We start from the raw sequence: 22,934 nt of genomic DNA, 5'->3' as shown, positions 1-22,934 counted from the left end.
ATGACAAACTCAATCAGGGACTCACTTAAGGACCTTTTGTTGCATATTTTTTATTACTGAATATTTATTTTTCTGTTTGGTATTTGCACAGTCAGTTTGTTTACATCTCTTTCTTTGTTTATCTTCTCTCTTTAGTAAAGGTATCTTTTCTTGAGTAAAGTTTGCACTACAAATTAGTAGGAATTCTGCCTGGCCCACAGGAAACAGAAACTCAGGGCTATGTAATGTCATGTATGTACTCTGACAATAAATTTGATCTTGGAACTTTTCTTGCAACTGTGTGAAATGGAATTGGATTTCTTTGTTCTTCATTTAACATAGGCTTTATCCACTGCCCTAAAAGCAATTTTCACCAACTCTGCTATCCTGTCTTAGCCGAAGAGAGATGCCACACGTGTAAACAAGCCCCTTGCCCCAACAAGACCACACACCCACCACGAACGTACTTGCACTGATTCTACTCCATTCCTTTTTCACTCTCCACATGCTCCCACAATTTCCTCTTGATCCCACCATTCATCCGCACATTTGGGGCAACTTAACAGTTTATGTCTTTGGGATGTGTGAGAAAATTGGACCACCTTTAGAAAACGTGCAAACTCCATAGCATTGATAAAGATCAAACAACACCTCTGTCAGTTGCACCTCTGTGTCCTTGTTTTTTTTTACTTTTGCACTTTAATTTTTTTATTCTCTCCGTATTGCAGTTTGTTTACATTTGTTATCTGTTTTCAGTTCTCTTTGTTTACATATGTATACTGTGCAGTTTTTACAATAAGTGGTAATTCTGCCTCACCCACAGGAAAAAAGAATCTCAGGGTAGTATGTGATGTCATGTAGAAACTGACAATAATTTTTTTTTTGTCAAAAGGATTGTTGATGTCTCACCTTTGTACTCTGGAGTAAATTCTTTCATTTCTGGTGGCAGGGACTTGTAGAATCTCTGCTCTCGACTGATGAGAGGTTTACAAACTGTATGGTCGTTATAGCGCATCAAACTGGTGTGTCCGCCAACCTGATGATTGAAGGGCTCCAAGAAAACTCCTTTGCTTCTCTATGGAACTGTGTTGTTACTATATTTCCCCAATTCCATGGTGTCCAAAAGGCATATTGCGTTACTGGGCCACAACTCTCAGGAGACATGGAGAACAACGTATAGGCCTGGCTATGCTGGCTGCTGGTGTTCAGGTCAGAAGACTAGCCCCAGAACCAAGTACTGCCAGGGAAGTATTTTTCCAAGCTCCACAGAAGTCCTGCTAAATGCTTACTTCTTGTTGATTAACAGAAATTTCTTACATCTGGTATCTTCAAGCCACAACTTGAACTACCATTGGTGACAATCACTGATAACCTGGAAAACCTTAACCTTTGACCTGATTTTACTGAGATCATCAAAGTCTAGCACACTGTAGAATAGTCTTGGGACATTTCAGTTTTGTGGCTCTATGTCACATAGAGGGAGGGAGGTGGAAAGAAGGTGGGAGGGCAAGAGCAAAACAGAGGGAGAGAGAAAAGAGGGGAAGGCAGAGAAAATGAGAGAGAGGGGGAGTAAGGGAAAACAGGGGCGAGAGAGAGAAAGAGCGAAGAGAGGAGAAATTGTGTGTGTGTGTGTATGCGTGTGCGTGTGTAAGTGCATGCATGTGTGGAAGGTCAGCAGTCCTCTTTGCAACTGAGTTGTCACAATTACAAGGTGAGCTAATTTGATTCATTGTCTTCCAACAAGAATTATATCTTTCAAACTCTGACTAGCCCTGAGGTGGAAGGAGAAGCAATTCTGATGAGTACCTAAAAAGTAAGCTATTTCATGTTGACTTCGTTTTATGGATCAAAAGAAGAATACTCTTTCTGCAGTTCTTTCCCTGAACAAGCATGTGCAGCTCACTACCCCACCACATAACTTGTGATTGTTTTCCAAGGATTAATTCCCCAGGCAACCAGATTTTTTTTCCTTTGGTGAATCCAGCCCCTTTCCCTGAACCTTTTAAACCAGAGTTTGAGCAATTTAAGACAGGTTAAGAGACTGAGGAATAAAACTGGTCCAGATCCTCATGATGACCAGTGAAGATTAAACAAACATTCACTTCAATGGCACCATGCTCAGAATTCTGGCCCAGTCACTCTCAGAACTGAAGAGTGAAATCCATATTAGGTTTATTGTCACTTGAAACTATTCTTCATTGTATCTTTATCCTCAAGTTACAACAATATGATACTTAAGTGTAAATTTCAAACTTCAGATTTATTGTCAGAGTGCATACATGACATCACATACAACCCTGAGATTCTTTTCAAGGCAGAATTTCTACTTTTCGGTAACTGTAAACTGTACCCCAGAAAAAAAGTGCATAAACCAAAGAGAGAAATGTAAACAAATTGTGCAAAACAAAAAACAATGCTCTGTCATAATTAATGTGCAAAGTAAGAGGTGCTTAAGTGAGTATCTGGTTGAGTCTGAGGGTGGAGGGATAGCAACGGTTCCTGAACGAGCCTTGTGATGGCAGCAGTTAGAATAGAGCATGTCCTGGGTGACAGCAGTATTCCATGTAGATTTTCTTAATGATGGGGAGAGTAATGGTGATGGTATCCATCACCTTTTTCCAGGCTTTCAACTCAGCTTGACTGGTGGCCGCATACCAGACCATGATACAAGTGGTCAACACACTTTCCACTATAATATCAATCGAGGTTTGCCAAATTTTCCCATGTCATTTCTTACAGGCACCCCAGTGTGATTACCATTGTCTTGATTATTATGGGTTTCTTTCATTTTCGTGCATGTTGAAGTGGAGATAGAAAGGAGAACAGCATAGGAACAGACCCTAAAACCTATGTGTCTGTGCCAAACATGGTGTCCAAATCAAACTAAAACTTGCACTTGATGCATACTTTTCTCTTCCCTGCTTACTAATGCATCTATCAGAGGTTCTTCAACACTATTGTTGTATCTGCTTCCACCATGACTACGTGAAGCCTGTTCCAGGCACCTATGAAAAGAATTTGCCAAGCATATCTCCTTTGAAATCTCCCTCCCCCCCCCTCCCATCTTTAAATACTTTATTCTGACTGTCCACCCTATCAACACCACTCATTATTGTGGAAACTTCCATCAGGTCTGCCCTCAGCCTCCGACATTCCAGAAAGAACAATCCAAGTTTGTCCGTACCCTCTAAACCAGCCAATCTTTACTGTCCCTTTTCCAAAGCCTCCACTTCCTCTCTGTTCCTGGCGACCAGAATTGCACACGATAGTCCGTATAGCCTAACTCAAGAGTTATCTAATGGCAACATGACTTCGTTCATTTTATACTCAGTGCCCCACCCGATGACGGCAAGCACACTGCACACCTTCTTACCCTTCTATCTACTTGCGTGGCCACTTCCAAGATTATGGATCAATAATAATGTTTCAGCTCTCAAACTTTTTATTAACCCCATTCGAGTATGTTTCTCTGCTTCACCTCAACATGGCTATAGAATTCATAGTATCATATTGCAAAGAAAAAGACCATTCTGCCCTCTGAGTCCATGCTAGCTATATTTACACAAATCCAACACTAATCCCATTTCTTATTCTCCATACATTCCCATTAGCTACTACCCAGATTCCACCACACTCACACACTACGGCTAATTGATGGCCATGTGACCTAACCACCATGCATCTTTGGGATGTGGGAGGAAACCAGAGCGCCCAGAGGGAACCAACACACTCACCGGGAGAACGTGCAGACTCTGAAAAGCCTAAAATCTGAAGTACTTTTATAGTTGCGCAGTTGCAGGATACATTCAAATGGGCTCTGGCACTGAAGCACATGTTGCTCCTCTTCCAGTTCCACATACGTATTGCGCATAACCGATAAAGCATTAAAGATTACAGTTTTAGAGAAAAACAAAGTGGAAACTTTTTCTTTTCTCATTTGAAAATGAATAACAGGTGATGTTTCCTTAATTCATATGCTTTAGATCTGCAACTAGCTTTAAAACATTTTGGAAGCAAATTTTTCAAACATTATCAACGATTTTAAATTTAAAATTGGAACCTAGACCATTAATTGCTCTTTTTGGAACATTCCAAGAAGATGGTGTATTACTAACTTCAATTCAATGTTGCATTTTTTATCTTTTATTTTGTCGATACCCAGATGTGTAATTTTGATTAAATGGAAAGATAATACTCCACCTACATATACACAATGGTGAAAGGATATTATGTCTTGTTTAAATGGAAAAAAAATAGATATGCAGTTAATAAATCAAATATTAAATTCCAAATGTTATGGGATTCATTCTTGGTCTATGAACATAATTTTAAGGTTTTGTGTTAAACTGGAATCTTGGCATTGTGTTGTCCCCCTCTAAGACTGTGCCACCTGGATTTATTAATGTTAATCTTCAATCTTGCTTAGGGGGAGGGGTTTTGAACTTTTTTTCTTTCTTTTGTTTCTTTTTTGCTACGTACCATTTTAGTGTCTTGAGTACACTTTAGAACTTTTACATATGATCATTATTGTAATTTTTTTCTGACCTTGTAGCATACTTCATAAATGAATTGCTTTCATTGTAAAATATCAATAAAAATAATTTAAAAAGAAAATGAATAACCATCTCTTTCACACCAAACCCAGCATCATTTAGCGGAATAAGCTCGAGCAATGTTGTCCTTTTAAATTCTGTTTATAAACTACAATTGAAAACAGAAACAGTGGTCTTACTGATGATTACCACAAATATATTGGATTTTAACCTGGCGCACTGATTTCTTCTGAGGGGAAGATCGGCCACCTTTACATATTCTGGTCTCTAATATGTGACTATAAAATGACCAGGCAAGACATTGGATTGAGGGGTATTAGGGACAAGTTATAAACATTGCCTGCATCTTGTGAAATGAATGCACATTAAAAAGATCAACATTCAGTGTGAAATCTTCAGATGCGTGCATTACTGGCAGTGCTGGCATTTACATCTCATTGCCATTTGCTGTTGAAAAGTGACAGTGAACTTTAACCACACAATGACGCAAGTGAGTATATTCCAGGAATCTGGCACCGTGACCTTCATTGTGGGCAGTGCACGTATCGCTTTAGCTCTGTTTTGCACAGCCACTTCCTTTAAAGATACACTCCTTTTGGTTGTGTACATCTGCTTGCTGTGTTGAAAGCCAGTGCTCTTGCTGAATGTATGAAGCAACCCTGAATGAACTATCAGACCATGAATCCTGAATGGCTCTTACTTTTGGCTACATGTCAAGCTTCAGAAAGCAAATTAATTCTCATAAGTTTCAGCCTACCCTTGTTAATCAACCTATAGTTCAGGTAGTTAATCCTGTCGAGTCTTAGTCAACTGTTCAAATGGCCTCAGTCTAATTATAGGAGAAATTTATTAATTTGGTTTATCATTGTAACCATACCAATCCCAAGTTGTGGATCCAACTTTCCTTGTCACATTGCTGCCCATACTTCCAGTCTCATCAAAGGTTCATAAATCTTATCAGCAAAATGATAACTGGCAAGCTGCAAGACTCTAGTGTTTCCCATGCTCATTGGTTAGCCATTGAATGGTCAAACCAGTGATTACCAGAGAAGGCTTTGAAATAGAAACACAAAGCAATTGCTTTTAAATTTTCTTTCACCAACCACCTTACTTGGGCAGACATTTATTATTTCTGACAAAACTTTGTGGCTAACTCTCCTGTGGTATTTCAATATAATTTCAAGATTCTTCTTCAGCACTAGGTCAATGCAATACCCTGAGGAAGAAGAGACTGGGTCTGAATTTAGCTCAGGGGCTAGAGGTGCCAACATGATTCGGAACACTAGCCTTCGAGTGCACGTTAAATAAAGTCCCACCTTAGCAACTGATGGTCCCAGCAATAACCAGATACTATGACAGATTGGAAGGCACAATTGCCACCAATGGTCCAGTTTCTGGGTCAGATTACATGATACAATTAACTGAATAACTTTCCAGCTCTCAGGGTAAAAACATGAGTAGCAGACGAAGTCATAAGCATCAGTGAATCATACACAAGACTGTAGCAAAGATTTGTGTGAGAAAAACATTTTTGTAAAAAGAAATGGAACAATTTTCTTCCTGGAAACAACATCAGATAAAATTTGTAGTTCCAACCTTCTCCCCACACCTGAGTCTGTGCTTTGATAAAGAGCAAGAACAAAGGAATACTTTTACGTTTGCTGTTCCTATGGAAACTTGTCGTGTGTAACCATAAAGCTTCCATTTTGTTTATTTACCAATTATTGACAGATTGTCCCCTTCAGATACTAGCCTTATGAGTATCACAATGTTGATGCAGCTGCACAAGAAGATGAAAGAAACATTTATTCACATTTTTTAGGGAATGTTGAAGTCTCTCATTCTAATCTGTGTGTGCATATTAATTACTCAATATAATATTGCTTCATTATTGACATGATGACATAAAAGCAGCAACGACATCACACCTATCACCTCCAATCTTCCAAAGGATGTAGCTCAGACCGAGTGCTCGTGGAGCTAGTACAGAAAGCGGGCTTCTCCAAAGCTAATGGGAAGAGTCGGCTGCAGCTTATGAACCTCCTACAGATCACCAGTCATCCTGCATCTCAGTGACAGCCACAGAGCCCTTTGATCCAGACGCAGCTTGAACAGAGATCACTCACGCAAAACCAAAAGGAAAATAATTGCCTCAGCCTTGGGTCCAGTGAAATTACTTACAACCAACTTGTGGTCTCCCATCTTAATAACTGTCTGGTTCACAGTTCGAAGCAAATTATTGATGATCCCCTGAAGATGATGGTGAGTTGAGTCCTAGAGAAAAGAAAAGATCAGTGTTGTTAAGGAGGATGGTTGATGGCTGTTGATTTTTTTTTAGTTCAGTGTGGAGGAAAAGGCATCTGATCAAACAATCATCAACTTCAGGACAAGATCCAAACACAATTATGGGTGGAAAATCAAGTATATTTATTAATGACATTGATACACTGACAACACTTCCAGCTTTTCTCTCCACTCTCTTGCTGCATGTTGTATCTGCTCAATTTCTGCCTCCCCTTGCCCGGGTTAAGATGCCACGGCTCAGCTCCCAGCTTCACACTCGCACCTCACAGATCAACGGTTAAATTGTCTCAAGCTTCTACTCAAGAGGAGGCCAGTCTGATACTTCTCTGATATGCTGACAACTGAATCCAACACTGATGTCCCATTTGGACGGAACAGATTTTGAAGAGCTGTCAGGGAACTCTTTGTGATATCCTGGTCAATATTTGCTCCTTAGCCATCTAGAACAGTGAGGCTAGTTCATCCAGTCTATCCTGGATTCCACTGAGCTTCCAAGCGTGATCCAGTTTAGGTTTTAAAGAATGTCAGGTAATGGTCATTGCCAATTTTTTTTTTCTATCTGATCTCATTGTTGATTTTAGGAGCTTATTGTGCATGACTCAGTGTTTCAATGAAGTCTATCCCTCAAAATAAGTTGATTGGCTAAGAAGCACGCAGAAGGTCTTAAGCTTGTAAAAGGGTCTTATGACGAGGTTTAATCCGTTAGAACTGCAACGAACAACAAATATGGAACAGTGCAAGCTCTCTGTTCAGGCAGAAGGGCAACAGTTCCAGAACTATTAACCTGTGTGGTGAGTACTGGGGCAGTGACAGTGATCTACAACAAAGAATAATTCCCCTTGGCTACATAGGGATCATTCTTTTTTTTTATATAGTTTTTACACAATAAACCATATTGATCAAAATACATACTAATGCTGCTTAAATCTGGCAATGTGCAATTCTCATCAAACAACATGGAGGGAGACCATTCATCCCATGATATTGATGCTATCCAAGAAAATTATGCAAACTTGCAGGTTAAGCACCTCTGTGCAATGCTCCCTCGAATTTTTAGTAGTCAGTGTGTGCAAAAATCTTACGTTGTGTGATTTTTTTTCTGTGACACAAGTATGTGCGCACTGAATGCTCGTGCAATTGAAAATTTGAAATTGTTTCAAGATAATTTTGGCACAGCCTATCTCTCATGGCTAATAAAACTGTATCAGCATGTTTTAACATAATACAAGTATGACTGCATTCTATGAAGTAACATATTCAGTTCAGATTTTATTCTGCCCTTTTGTGCGCACATTGATTTCCTTTGGGCGCTGGTTGGAGGTCATATGTGCACGTGTTCGCACACAACTTAGAGGGAACGGTGCTTCCATGCTGATCCAAGCATTTAATTGTGTCTGCCCTCATCATTCTTTCTGCTTTTTCCTCAAAGCCCATTCATCCTTCTGCCAATTAACAACTCTTTGTCCTTTAAATATTGCCTTCTCTGTCAAGGGAAATTTTAATTTTAATTTTATTTGCAAAATATAGGATTAGAATAAAAGGAAAAATCAATTAGTTCCCAGCAAGTGTGACATAGCACCATTGTAGGGTTCATTCAGGAGCCTGATCTGATCGCTGTAGTCATGCACAATAAGCTCCTAATATCAACAATGAGATCAGATAGAAAAAAAAATAATTGGCAATGACCATTACCTGACATTCTTTAAAACCTAAACTGGATGACGCTTGGGAGCTCAGTGGAATCCAGGATACACTGGATGAACTAGCATCACTGTTCTAGATGGCTAAGGAGCAAATATTGACCAGGATATCACAAAGAGTTCCCTGACAGCTCTTCAAAATCTGTTCCATCCAAATGGGGCATCAGTGTTGGATCCAGTTGTCAGCATATCAGAGAAGTACCAGACTGGCCTCCTCTTGAGTAGAAGCTTGAGACAATTTAACCGTTGATCTGTGAGGTGCGAGTGTGAAGCTGGCAGCTGAGCTGTGGCATCTTAACCGGGGCAAGGGGAGGCAGAAATTGAGCAGGCTTTTAGCCTGTTGGTGTGCACTTTAACACTCTTGAGCCCCCTCCTTGATGGGAGGAGGGAGAATCGAGTGTGTCCGGCATGTGATAGGTCCTTCAGCATATCGGCTGCCTTTCCTAAGCAGCGGGGGATGTAGATGGAGTCCATGGATGGGAGGGAAGTTTGTGTTAATTTCTGTACCTCCTGAGACTTCCTCTAATCTTGAGCAGATCAGCTCCTGTATCATGCTATGATGCACTTAGCTTTCAATCGTGCACCTGTCACAGTTTTTGAGTGACAAGGGGGAGCAGAGCTACTCCAGGCTTTGGATAATGTAAAATGTCTCCATTAAATCTTCTGTCATCCTCCTCTGTTGCAGAGAAAACAAACTCAGCCTGACCAATTTATCCACTTATCTATCACTCCCCAGATTTGGCAACATCCTTGTTTCTTTCATTGGAAGCCTCTCTGGGTAACATCGTTCAGAGGTTGTAAAGCTATTACGAAAGGGAGAACATCAAGCCAAGAACTTGTGCTCTAAAGTTGTCCCAGCAATGGAGAAGGGACCAGTTCCTGATCCACATCCAGCGGCAATAATGGCTGACTTTTCCCTGCATCAAGCAATCGACTGGCAGAACTTAACAGGTTGAGCGGCATCAGTGGGAGAAAAAGGGTGGTCGACGCTTCAGACCAGAACCCTTCAATCAAGATGGAATCGGGATAAATTATTAAGTGTCGTACATATATAATGACTGGTTACTTTACTGAAGTAAATCACAAAATTATGTAGACACCGTGGTTGAAGTAAAAACACAAAATATTGGAGAAACTCAAAAGGTCTAACAGTGTCCTCTATGTAGCAAAGGCAGAGATACATAACCGACGTTTCGGGCTTGAGCCCTTCATCAAAGTATGAGAAAATGCCAGCAAGCGTTCAAACAAAAGAGTCGGGGTGGAGGGGAGGAGGGGTGACAAGGCAGGAGATGATAGGTGGTGAAGGGAGGTGGGGACAGCACCAATGATGGGGGGGGGATGGTAGGGCTGTGTGGGTGAAAGAGCTAGAAGGACAGGAAAAGGGGGAGAGGAAAGAAAAGGTGAGCAGGTTTAATGGGAAGCAATAAAGTCAATGTTCATGCCTCATGGCTGGAGGGTGCCCAGCTGGAAAATAAGGTGTTGCTCCTCTAATCTGTGGATGGTCAGGGCAGGACACTACTGAGATACAGGTAGAAAATGGTGTCAGTGGGCCCAGCCCCAGCAAGAGCCAATGGTCATTAAAAACAGCGCTAGCATTTGTGGGCTAACTAAAAATAAGCATTCCATTTTAAGCACAAGGATACTTTGAAAATCCTAAAGCCCATGAAAGTAAAGGGAGAGCAGCATCGTGCTCAGTTCTCAAACCACACAGTTAAAACAATCTGATGATCAATAATTTAATGCCTGAAGGAATGTGGTTCCACATGTCAGACAACTAAGTTTCAGCTCCAGGGAGGCTATTTGACAATAATTAAAAACTTCTCATTTTGTTCAAGGCTATCTAGGTAGGAAGCAGTGAGATATAATTTTCAGTGGTAAGTTTAATTGCAATACATTGCACCAGCTAGAGAGAGTGCAGAAAGGATTCATGAGAACATTGTGAGAATGAGAGGACTTGAGCTGCAAGGAGAGATTGCATCGTCTGGGGCTGTACTCACTGAAATGAGAGGGGGATCTTATAGAAATGCATAAAATTATGAAAGGCATAAATGAGATAGAGGTAGGTAAGTTGCTTCCATTGGTGGGGGAGACTAGAACTAAGGGACATAGTGTCATCATTCGGGGTAGCAGATTTCGGACAGAGATGAGAAGGAATTCCTTTACCCAGTGGGTAGTGAATCTATGGAATTCTCTTCCCAATGAAGCAGTGGAAGCTACCTCTGTGAATATATTTAAGACAAGGTTGGATAGATATTTACATAGCTGGGGAATAAAGGGAGATGGAGAAAAGGCAGATAGGTCGAGATGTGCCTCCCATTGGATCAGCCATGATCTCATTGAATGGCGGAGAAGTCTTGACAGGCCTTATGGCCTACACCTGCTCCTATTTCTTGTGTTTTTATGTTCTAAGGAGAGGCTGGGGGCTCTGAGTAGGCTTGTAACATGGATTACTCCACGTAACCAACAAAAAGACAGGCATATCTGGGACCCATGTGGGTATCCATGGCTACCCCTTTGACTTATAGAAAGTGGGATGAGCCAAAGGAAATATTACTGAGTATGGTGATGGGGGGGGGGGAGAGGGGGTGGGGACTGACTGATTGGATCTGTTGTTGTGAATAAACAAAGGGACATTCATTATGGGAGATGGAAGTGCATAGAGATTGGTTGTCTATCATAAAAATGAGTAAAGATGGCCTTATTGGAGAATCTAAAATCATGAAGGTTGATAAAGTGGATGATCACAGATGTTTTTTCTGGGTAGGGCGGATAGGGCAAAAGTGAGAGTGGTGAGACATAAAAGGGCTTTGTGAGGCAACTTTTTCCACTTAGAGGCAGCTGCAGTGCCAGGTAAAATTGTGACTTTTTAAAAAAACATTTAGATAGGAATATATAGAATAATGCAGTATTGTACAGGCCATTCAGCCCACAATGTGGTGCCAACTTAAGTAAACCTACTCCACAAGAATCTAACCCTTTCCAACCTTACCCCCACAACCCTCTGTTTTTCATACTTCAATTTGCCTGTCTAAAAGTTGTTTTTTGACTACCCTACTTGCCTCCGCCACCACCCCCGGCAATGCATTCTACTTGGATGGGAACTCGGGGCCAAATGAAGGCAATTGGGATTAACTCAGAGAAAGTTCCTGGTTGGAATGGGTGAATTGTTCTGAAGGAGCTGCTTCTCCTCTGTAGAGCTATATGACTAACAGAAGCAGCAAACTTGCTGTTGAATGCATTTGAATGGTGAGACAGACAATTAAAAGTTTATTTTCATAATGTTACACAGCCTCATGAGTTTGGTCGAAAGTCAGCCATAAAATGTACCACACAGTCACTATGTCCTCTGGTCTTTAGCTGTGATTTTGTACAAAAAGGCTGTGACCTCCTTCCTTCAACCATCTCCATTAGCATACTCTCTCTTTCATAACATAACATAATAACATAACAATTACAGCACGGAAACAGGCCATTAGGCCCTTCTAGTCCGCACCGAACCAAACACCCCTTTCTAATCCCACCTCCCTGCACAATGCCCATAACCCTCCATCTTCTTCTCATCCATGTACCTGTCCAACCTTTTCTTAAATAATACAATTGACTCCGCCGCCACTATTTCTCCCGGAAGATCATTCCACACACCTACCACTCTCTGAGTAAAGAAGTTCCCCCTCATGTTACCTCTAAACCTCTGCCCCTTAATTCTTAACTCATGTCCTCTTGTTTTAAACTTTCCTCCTCTTAACGGAAATAGTCTATCCACATCCATTCTGTCTATCCCTTTCATAATCTTAAATACTTCTATCAAATCCCCTCTCAACCTTCTACGCTCCAAAGAATAAAGACCCAATCTGTCCAATCTCTCCCCATACTCCAGATGCTTAAACCCAGGCAACATTCTGGTAAACCTTCTCTGCACTCTCTCCACTCTGTTTATATCCTTCCTATAATTAGGTGACCAGAACTGCACACAGAACTCCAAATTAGGCCGCACCAACGTCTTATACAATCTCAACATCACCTCCCAACTCCTATATTCCTTGCAATGATTGATAAAGGCCAGCATACTAAAAGCCTTCTTCACCACCCTATTCACGTGAGTTTCTACCTTCAGGGAACGATGTACCGTCACTCCTAAATCTTTCTGCTCTTCTGTATTTCTCAATGCTCTCCCATTTACCACATATGTCCTATTCTGATTCTTCTTACCAAAATGAAACACCTCACACTTATCAGCATTAAATTCCATCTGCCATTTTTCAGCCCACTTTTCTAAGCAGCCCAAATCCCTCTGCAATCCTTGAAAACCTTCTTCATTATCCACTATTCCACCTATCTTAGTATCGTCTGCATATTTACTAATCCAATTCACCACCCCATCATCTAGATCATTAATGTATATAACGAACAACAATGGGCCCAATACAGATCCTTGAGGCACACCACTGGTCACCGGCCTCCAACCTGACAGACAATTATCCACTACCACTCTCTGGCCTCTCCCTTTCAGCCAATGTTCAATCCATTTGACTATCTCAAAATTTATACCTAAAGACTGCACCTTCCTAACTAACCTTCCATGTGGTACCTTATCGAAGGCCTTACTGAAGTCCATATAGACAACATCCACTGCGCTACCCTCATCCACATTCCTAGTCACCTCTTCAAAAAATTCAATCAGATTGGTCAAACATGACCTTCCTCCCACAAATCCATGTTGAGTGCTCCTGATCAGACCCTGTCTATCCAGATGTTTATAAGTACTATCTCTAAGAATTTTCTCCATTAATCCTTGTATCAAGCTTCCCATTAAAGCATTTTAGATCAGTGGTTCTCAACCACTCATCTACCACCATGTCATCCCTTACGGGATTGTTTAAGGTGGTAGGTGTGTGTGGGGAGGGGTAGGGAGAGGGGGGGTGGAGACTGAAAACCACTGATCTAGATTATTCTCCTGCATTACTCATTATGGCAATCTATTCACTAAAGATGTTTGGGGCCCCGAATGGGGGTGAGGGAGCAGGTGGAGAACCTCTTTTGGTCACAGGAGCAATTAGTGTGAAGGGATTAATGGACCTGCGAATCATGGAGGGAGTGGTCTTTGTGGAAGGTGGAGAGGGGAAGATGTGTCTGTTGATGAGATCACATCTTAGGTGGCAGAAATTGCAGAGGATAATATGTTGGCTTCGGAGCCTGACGGGATGTTAGGTGAGGACAAGGGGAATCCTGTCCTTGTTGTGTCTAGAGGTGCAGTGGGCCAGGACACATGCACAGGGCATAGAGGAGACGTGAATAAGGGCTGTGTTTGTTTTTTTATTAATTTTAAGTTTTTAATTTTAGACATACAGCACAGTAACAGGCCATTTCAGCCCACGAATCCATGCCACCCATTTTATACCCCCAGTAAGGTAAGTTTTGAATGGTGGGAGGAAACCGGAGGCCCCAGGGAAAACCCACACAGACATAAGGATTTGAACCCTGGTCCCAATCTAAAGACGTTGCACTAACCGCTATGCTAACCATGCTGCCGTAGTTGATGGTTGTAGAGGGGAAGCAACGTCATTTGAAGGAGGACATCATGAGGATGATCTGGAATGGTAGACCTCATCCTGGGAACAGATGCAACAGAGACGGAGAAATTGATAGAGAGAAATAGAATCCTTACAGGGGACAGGATGTGAAGAGGTGTATTGAGGTAACTGTGGGAGTCAGTGGGTTTACAGAAAATATCTGCAGAGAATTTGACTCCTGAGTTGAAGATAGAGAGATTGAGAAAGTGTAAAGTATTTCCAGAGAAGGCTCAGGTGAATTTGAGTTTGGGGTTAAAGTTAGCAGTAAAGCGAACAAAGGATTTTTTAAAACTTTATTTATTCATTCAAAAAAATATATAATATATGACATATATTGCAATTAAACATGAACATTTTTTAATAAAAAAAGATCCCCCTTCAGCCATAAAAAAAGAAAGAATATAAAAAAAAGTTAAATATACGTATTAAAATCTAATCAATATAAATTGAAATGTAAATATTCCAAATATAGCAACCACTTATTAATAAAAAAGTTATAATTATCATGTGAAACATATGTATTTTTTCCATAATTAAACAATATTTCATCTCATTATGGCATCTATTAATATCAATCATATTTGTATCTTTCCACGTATCTTTCCACGTACTAGCAATACATTTTTTTATCTACGGATAAAGCTAAATATACAAAAGCAAGCTGAAAATTATCTAATCCCAAGCCTTTCAGGGGTTGCAAACTACCCAATAAAAATACTGTTGGATCTAAAACTATTTTAATCTTATACAGATATTCTAAAAATGATTGAATTTTCTTCCAGAAAGATTGTATATGTATACATAACCAAACAGCATGAAAAAAAGTTCCAACCGTATCACCACATCTAAAACACAAATCTGATTCATTAAACCATATTTTTTAAATTTTCCAGGTGTCAAATATAATTGAAGTAAAAATTGTAATTAATCATTCCATAACGTGCATTTATCAATCTAGTTACACTATCATAACAAATACCTAACCAATCCTCTTCAGAAAAAGTAAAACCAATATCCGCTTCCCATTTAATTTTAGATCTATCCCAAACCTTTTTATCCATACCATCCTGTAATATTTGATACATAAATTAAATATAACCCTTCTCTGGTACCTTCATAAGAGAATAATCAAATTTAGTCATTTTAGGTAAAATCATATCTTTACCAAACATACATTTTACCAAAGATCAAATTTAATAATAAAGAAATAAAGAATTCTTATCAATACCAAAATCTTTCCTCATCTGATTAAAAGATAAAAACTTACCCTCTTTAAAACAATCTCCCAAATTTTTCACACCTTTACATCTCCAATGCAATAAACTTTGATTATGTATTGAAAAAGGAATAAGTTGATTATTATACAACAGAGTCAAAGCCAATAATTTATCCCTAGAATCTATCATTTTATTTTCTTTATCCATAACTTCATTAAATGTTTTAGTATAGGCACATTATATTGTTGTAACAAATTCTATTCCACCTAAACAAAAATTGATGTATTTCAAATTCAGAAATACTTGCCATCTCAATTTTAGCCCAATTAGGAGGCCGTACCAAATCCATCAATGAATTAATAAATTTAAGTTGGGCTGCCTCATAATAATTTTGAAAATGTGGTTAACGTAGTCCCCCTAACTCATATTTCCAAGATAATTTATTCAAAGCTACTCTTGAAAATTTACCCTCCATAAAAACTCCCTAACCATTTTATTTAAACCTCAAAAAAAAATTTATCAAGTAAATACGGAATAGATTGAAACAAATATTGTATACGTGGAAAGATATTCATCTTAATTGTATTTATCCTTCCCAGTAAATTAATAAGTAAATCTTTCCATATCATCAAATCAGTTTTAATTTTTTTCATTAACGGAGCATAATTTAATTTCTATAAAGATTGATAATTGACATTCAAAATTATACCCAGATATTTAATTCAATCAGTCCACTTCAAATTAATAACATTCTTATAAACTGAATAATCTCCTTCACTTACTGGTAATATTTCACTTTTTTCCCAATTAACTTTATATCCAGAAAAACATCCATATTGTATTAAACATTCCTTCAAATGCAAAAGTGACTGAGCTGGATTTGTTAAATACACCAATAAGTCATCAGCAAATAAATTAATTTTATATTCCTCATCTAAAACTTTCATACCTTGTATCTGTGTATTTTGTCTTATCAACTGTGCTAAAGGTTCAATCACTAATGCAAACAAAGCTGGTGATAAAGGACAACCTTGACAAGTTGATCGAGTTAACTTAAAAGATTCTGAAATCAAACCATCCGTCAATACTCTAGCTACTGGTTTACTATATAGAGCCCTAATCCAACCAATAAAAGAAGGACCAAACTTAAATTTCTCCAAAACTTTAAACAAAAAATTCCATTCAACTCTATCAAATGCCTTTTCTGCATCTAAGGATATCACCATCCGATGATCTAAAGATTGACAAAATCTATTAATCAAACTAATCACTCGCAAAATATTATCTGAAGCATATCTATTCTGTATAAAACCTGTTTGATCAATATGTATCAACTTTGATAAAAATTTAGCCAATCTATTCGTTATTACTTTAGCTATTATTTTATAATCTACATTTAACAATGAAATTGGTCTATATGAAGATAACTTCAAAGGAGCTCTATCTTTTTTTTAGGAATTAATGTAATTAAAGCACTAGAACAAGACTCAGGTAAATCATAATATTTTCCAGCTTGACGTAATACATCCCCAAACACTAGAAAAATCATCATAAAAAAATTTATAAAATTCAACTGAAAATCCATCATCACCAGGCGATTTACCATTTAGCATTTCCAGCATAGCCATTTTAATTTCTGAATCAGTAAATGGTTCTTCTAACTCCTCTATATCTCCATCCTCTAATATCGGTAAATTCAACTGTGATTTTTTAAAAATCAATCGATTCAGTTTCCTGTTTTCCTTCAGATGTATATAACTTTTTATAAAATTCATCATTAATCTCATGAGGTTTATAAGTAATAAGAGAATTCCATCTAACAGCATTAATAGTCCTCAATATCTGTTCTTTCTTTAATTGCCATGCCAATACCTTGTGTGCTTTCTCTCCCCATTCGTAATACAGTTGTTTAGTCCTATTAATCACACATTCAAATTTATAAGATTGCAAGGTATTATATTTCAATTTCAGCCTAGATAATTCTATTTTCTGATCTTCTGTAGCATCTTTCTGAAATTCCTTTTCTAACTGATCGATCTGTTTCTCTAATTCAAGACTGATTTAATTGATTCTTTTTTTTATTTTAGAAGTATAACTAATTATTTGTCCTCTCAAATAGGCTTTCATAGCATCCCATAATACAAACTTACTTTGAACAGATTTAGAGTTTTCTTTCAAAAAATCAATAAGTTCCATATTTTTAACAACATTGTATTAAATCTCCAACGATAAGCTATTTGAATTTTCTAGGAAGTTTCATATGTAAAATATAACAGAGAATAATCTGAAATCACCCTACTTTTATATTCCACTTGTTGTATTTTCCCTTGTAAATGTGCTGATACTAAAAAGAAGTCAATCCTTGAAAACAATTCATGTCTGGATGAATAAAAGGAAAAATCTTTCTCTGTCGGATTAAGACGTCTCTAAATATCTACTAAATTAAGATCTTTCATCAACACTTGGACCTGGATTGCCATCTTGGATTTTTTAACTTTCTTCAGAGATTTATCTAATAAAGTTTCCAAAACACAATTAAAATCACCATCAACTAAAATATTATCATTAACTTGACCCAAACATAAAAATGCATCTGAAATAAATACTTCATCATCTGCATTTGGAGCATAAATATTAAGTAAAGTCCAAAATTCACTAAAAATCTTACAATTCAATTTAAGAATATATCCTGCCTTTTCCTCCATTGATTGTAATTCAAAAGATAATTTTTATGTATCAGAATTAAATGAAGAAAAATATACATGCCCAACCCAATCCCTTTTTAATTTCACACTTTCTTTCACATTCAAATGTATTTCTTGTAAAAAGGCAATATCAATTTTCATTATCTTAATATACGCCAAGACTCACTTACGTTTAATCAGACTATTTAAAACTCGAACATTAAAAGTAGCAAACTTCAACTTTGACATATCTACTATTATTACTAAATACCAATAATATCTTTATATAAAAATTCAAATCAACGTATATAGAGCCTCCAATAAAAAAATAACAAATTAAAAACTAAGAAAAAAGTTTAAAAAATTTAAAAAAACAATAACCCCCCCCCCCCAAAAAATCTACCGAAAGGTAGTAATCCCCTAAACAAAAATTGGGTGTGGATCACCCACCAGTGGCTGATGACTAGTAAAGAACTTAGTGCAAATCTCCCCCTCCCCAGCCAAACAGTTAGTAACATCCAAGTATCATAATAACAAAAGAAAAAATAACATAAGAAAATTCTTCTTTTCATCCAAAAGACTCCAATCTCGAAGATCCCATTTCAGAAGGAGGTGGACTCTTTCCATTCCCATTTTTCCCATTTCTGCCATTTCTTCTGTTTCCAGAACTACCAAGTTTTTCTTTAGGAGATAATGGTGGGCTACATCTTTGTCCTCTTATATCCGGCAATGAGTCAGCAAAAATCATTGCTTCACAATCAGTTTCAAAAAACCGAAATTGATAGTCTCCGTAAAAGACCCTCAACACTGCATGGTAATGAAAAGTAGACTTATAACCTTTGCACCACAAAACTTCTTTAATTGGATTGAATCAACGTCGACATTGAATGACCTCTTGAATCAGATCAGGATAAAAAAAGACTCTGCTATTCTGAATCAATAACGGGGTTTGTCGTTGTCTCGGATTTTATACTGCAAGTCGAAGTATTGTTTCTCTATCCAAATAACTCAGACATCAAATTATTACCAATCTTGGGGGTTGACCAGCTGAGGATATTCTTCTTAAAGCTCTATGGGCTCTTTCCAGTGCCAATCCCCCAGAAAAAAATTCTTGCCCTAATATTTGCGGAATCCAGTCTTTAAAAAAACGAAGAGGGTCTTGTCCTTCTATACCTTCTGGCAAACCAACAATTTTCACATTATTCTTTTTTTGATTTTCCAAATAATCTATTTTTCTTTCTAGCTCCTTCTCACGATCTCTTAATTCTATGACTGATTTTTCCACCTTCAACACTTTTTCTGTGTTAGAAGTCACTTGTTGTTTACAGTCCAAAAAAGCAGTCTGAATTTTTTAAATTCTTCATAAGATGCACGTGTCTTAACCATATTTAATTCTAAACTTATACCAGCATTCATCTGAACCATCTCATTCATTAGAGATGTTAACATTGGTTGAATAACTGCATTTAATTGCATATATTGTGAATCCGTAAATCTCAGCTCTGCTCTCTCTGACATGGTGGCAGAACAAGGTAACTGCAGCTCCTGCTGCAATTCAACAGAAGGCATTTTAAAAGATTTACTGTGGGTCTGGACTCCCAGCGACGGCATCCCGACTTCTTCAGGGAGTTGCTGCTGGTCTCCCCCCGCATCTTGTTGTCTTCTCATCCATTCATGAAGAAAAACGATTTCTTCAGATTGTAATGCTGCCTGATGCATTTCCTTTTCAGCCTCCACAGGCGATCCTTGGGATTTAGGCAATGAAGAAATTGAACCTGGGACTGTTTCAAGTTGTCTAGGCCCCAAATCTTCAGCACTTCAAAAATGTATTTTCTTTTGAACTTGAGATTTAGTCTTTTTACCATTAGTGGCCATAATAATTCCTTAATACTTTAAACTAAAATTTAAAAAGTTTAAACTTGGAAACAAAGGGTTAAAAAAATGAGTATTTAAAAGTCTGGCCAGAGAGGTCGAGATTGCACGTCTAGACTCTACGCCATCTTGCCATACCCCCAAGCGAACAAAGTTGATGAGCTCATCATAGGAGCATGAGGCAACACCAATGTACTTTTCAGTGTAGTGGAGGAAGAGTTGAAGAGTTTTGTCTGAGTAGGCTTGTAACATGGATTACTCCACGTAGCCAACAAAAAGACAGGTATAGCTGGGACCCATGCGGGTAACCATGGCTACCCCTTTGACTTGGAGGAAGTGGGTTGAGTCAAAGGGAATATTACTGAGTATGGTGATGGGGGGACTGGTTGGATCTGTTGAGAAGAAATAAAGGGACATTCATTATGAGAGATGGAGGTATATGGAGATTGGATGTCTATAGTGAAAATGAGGCAGTCGAGTTCAAGAAATTGAAAGATGTTGAAGTAATGGAGGGCATGTGAGGTATCGCAGATGTAGGTAGAAAGGGACTGGACTAGGGGCAGGTGGGGAAATGGAGTCGAGGTAGGCAGATACCAGTTTGGTGGGGCAGGAACATTTGGAAACAATAGAGCTAATGAGAGAATTCAATTTATGTATGTTATGTACCAGTTAGAATGGGCAGCAATTGGGAAACAGTGAAGTTTATGGCCATGGGAAGGAGATGACTGGAAGTGATGAGGTCATAGATGGTTCATGAGATTTTTTTTGGTAGGATCCTGTTCAAGGGGTAAGCTGTCATCAGACCACAATTGCACCACTCTTGTATGAGGGTTTGACCATGAGGTTGGGATTAGAGCAGAGAGAGTGGAAGGCAGAGCGTTCCGATGGGGTGAAATTAGAGTTTATACAATTTCTCATTTCTGGGGTCCATCCTGTTCCACCCCCTCCTTGGTCTTTCTATTTCTCTTCATAATAGCAAAAACACTCCAATTATGATCTAACCAGTTGAAAATACTCTCTATGTTTTTCAGATTTTTTCTTCTTAAATGACTCCTGGTGTCCGATTAACCTTTCTTTATGGCCTTGTTAACCAGTCTCAGTACTTTTGGAGATTTGTGAGGTCTATTTTAACAGAGAAATAGGCACATTTAGTCCATTAAAGTGTAAAAAAAGAGATTAAGAAAAACAAGAGTTGGTTTTGCCAACATTCCACAAAATGGTCTTCAATATTCATGTGGTTAACATGTATTCAAAATCATCTGGGCCAGAAGCATTTAGAGTGTACATGGTCCTACTTGGAAAGTAAATGCCAAAGGATGTGGATAAAAGGTGCAATGGAACAACATGACCAGGTTTTCTTGACAGCCCTTCCAAAACCTGGGAGCTTCATCAACTACAAGGGTGAAGAAGAGGAGCATGGGAATCTCATCGCCTCCAATTCTCCTCTCAACTGAAAACAGCTCAACATCCTTGCCCAGGTGGGATGTGCTCTGTCCACCAATTGGACTCTGCAGTTTAACAATGAACATCATCACCCTTGTTTGTGAATGCACAGTCAACCAATCTTTATTACTATTTCAATTACCTCCTGAACAAAAATCACTGCAGTTCTTTTGAAACAAGCCATTGCAAAGAATTTGTGTTCAATTCCCCTGGTTCTTGCTAAATTAGCAAGCACAGAAATTAAGGTGCTGCAATGGTCTCTTAGCACCCTGGATCAGGTGGGGAAATGGAACAGTGATTCTTGTAGCTTCTGAGATTGGTTTCAGGTGTGAGATGTTACTGAGGATAGGATCAACCTGACTGTAATGGTAACTTGTGACTTAATTATCTGTGATCACAGATGACCGGGGCACATGCTGGGAGTAGCCCTTTGGTTAAAGGAAAATATTGAAGACCAGCACTTGTAAAAGTACACAGAATCTCAGTCACGATATGTCTGGAAGCTCATCTCTCCCATCTTCTCACATTGCCAACAGCATCTAATTGGAATGTGTTATTGAGTTCATATGGTTCCTCTGCAGGTGAACAGTTTCAGTGAGGGGCTCAGGGGTTGAAGGATGCATACCAGGCTGCGGGCTGCTGGACTCCAGCTCATGGGAACCAGGTATCAGGACCAGGATCTGTGAGGGTGGCCCGGCAAACAGGGCTCCCGAAGGGCCTCAACGACTGACAGCTTTCTGATCATATCAGGGATTCAGAACTAGGGACGAAGGAAGGTGACTTGAATGTTGGAGCTTGGGTTCACCGGTGGCTGGACAGGTCTTTTATTTAAATAAAAGTAAACAAAGTTTGTGCTTTGATGTACGTGACAATAAAATAACCTTAAGTCCCCAGGATTCCCCATGAGAATCGCTTGAGACCTGCACTATAGTTGGAAACTATCAAGAGCCATGTGTGATAGAGGACCAGAGAGAAAGCTACGAGAGATCAAGTGGGCATGGAAAATGTGGCCACCAGCGGCGACACCAATGCGATGACTGAGCCTCTGCACCTGGCTCCACTTGGCTCCCATGGCAGCTGTGAGACATTTGAATAGCTTCCCCCCCCCACTCAGCAAGTGAGGCCTGCAGATACCAATTAATGCACCCTCAGGCATCCTGTTGGCCTTCCATGTACAGGTTGTCAACAATTCAGCCAATCATAACCAAAGGGGAGTTAATCATGAAAGTCTTCAGGTGCTGGGGTTCAGTGCAAAACACAAATGTGCTGGACAAGCTCAGTAGAGTCACCAATATTTTGTACCAAAATGTTCAGCACCCTTCACCTCCTATGGATGTTGCATGATCTGCTGAGTTTTTCCAGCACATTTGTGTATGTGCATCTGCACCCTTTCCTGTTTAACTCCAGTCGGCTGCTGCACTCCAAAGTCTCTTTGAGAGATCCTTACCCTGAAATTCTCCTCAAATCTGACAAAGGGCCCAGGCCTGAACCGTTGTTTATCCTTTACTTCCTTTGTTTGCAGCTTACATTTTACATTTAAAAACCTTAACCATTCCACATTCAGCGGGTAAATTCACAAAGGAGGAATTCCTGAAAATCAAGCGTTAAGGTG

General features: G+C 39.0%; 2 protein-coding genes across 2 annotated transcripts in view; one reads left to right on the top strand and one right to left on the bottom strand.

The window, feature by feature from the left end:
- LOC138743574 (protein INSYN2B-like) overlaps nucleotides 1–9,678 on the top strand; it is a 107,375-nt gene extending 97,697 nt beyond the window's left edge. Inside the window, exon 6 of the transcript XR_011344955.1 lies at nucleotides 9,273–9,678. The gene's annotated coding sequence lies outside the window, so the exon portion shown is untranslated. The remainder of the gene's footprint in view (nucleotides 1–9,272) is intronic.
- The window catches only part of LOC138743573 (dedicator of cytokinesis protein 2-like), a 699,740-nt gene that overhangs the window by 361,353 nt on the left and 315,453 nt on the right, over nucleotides 1–22,934 (bottom strand). The window contains exon 28 of the mRNA XM_069899077.1: nucleotides 6,714–6,806. Coding sequence (XP_069755178.1) covers nucleotides 6,714–6,806 — 93 coding nt within the window. The remainder of the gene's footprint in view (nucleotides 1–6,713; nucleotides 6,807–22,934) is intronic.

This window comes from Narcine bancroftii, chromosome 9 (assembly GCF_036971445.1).
Source record: "Narcine bancroftii isolate sNarBan1 chromosome 9, sNarBan1.hap1, whole genome shotgun sequence".
NCBI lineage: Eukaryota > Metazoa > Chordata > Chondrichthyes > Torpediniformes > Narcinidae > Narcine > Narcine bancroftii.
The sequence above is the reverse complement of the archived record's forward strand: the minus strand, read 5'-3'. Positions and strand labels throughout refer to the sequence as shown.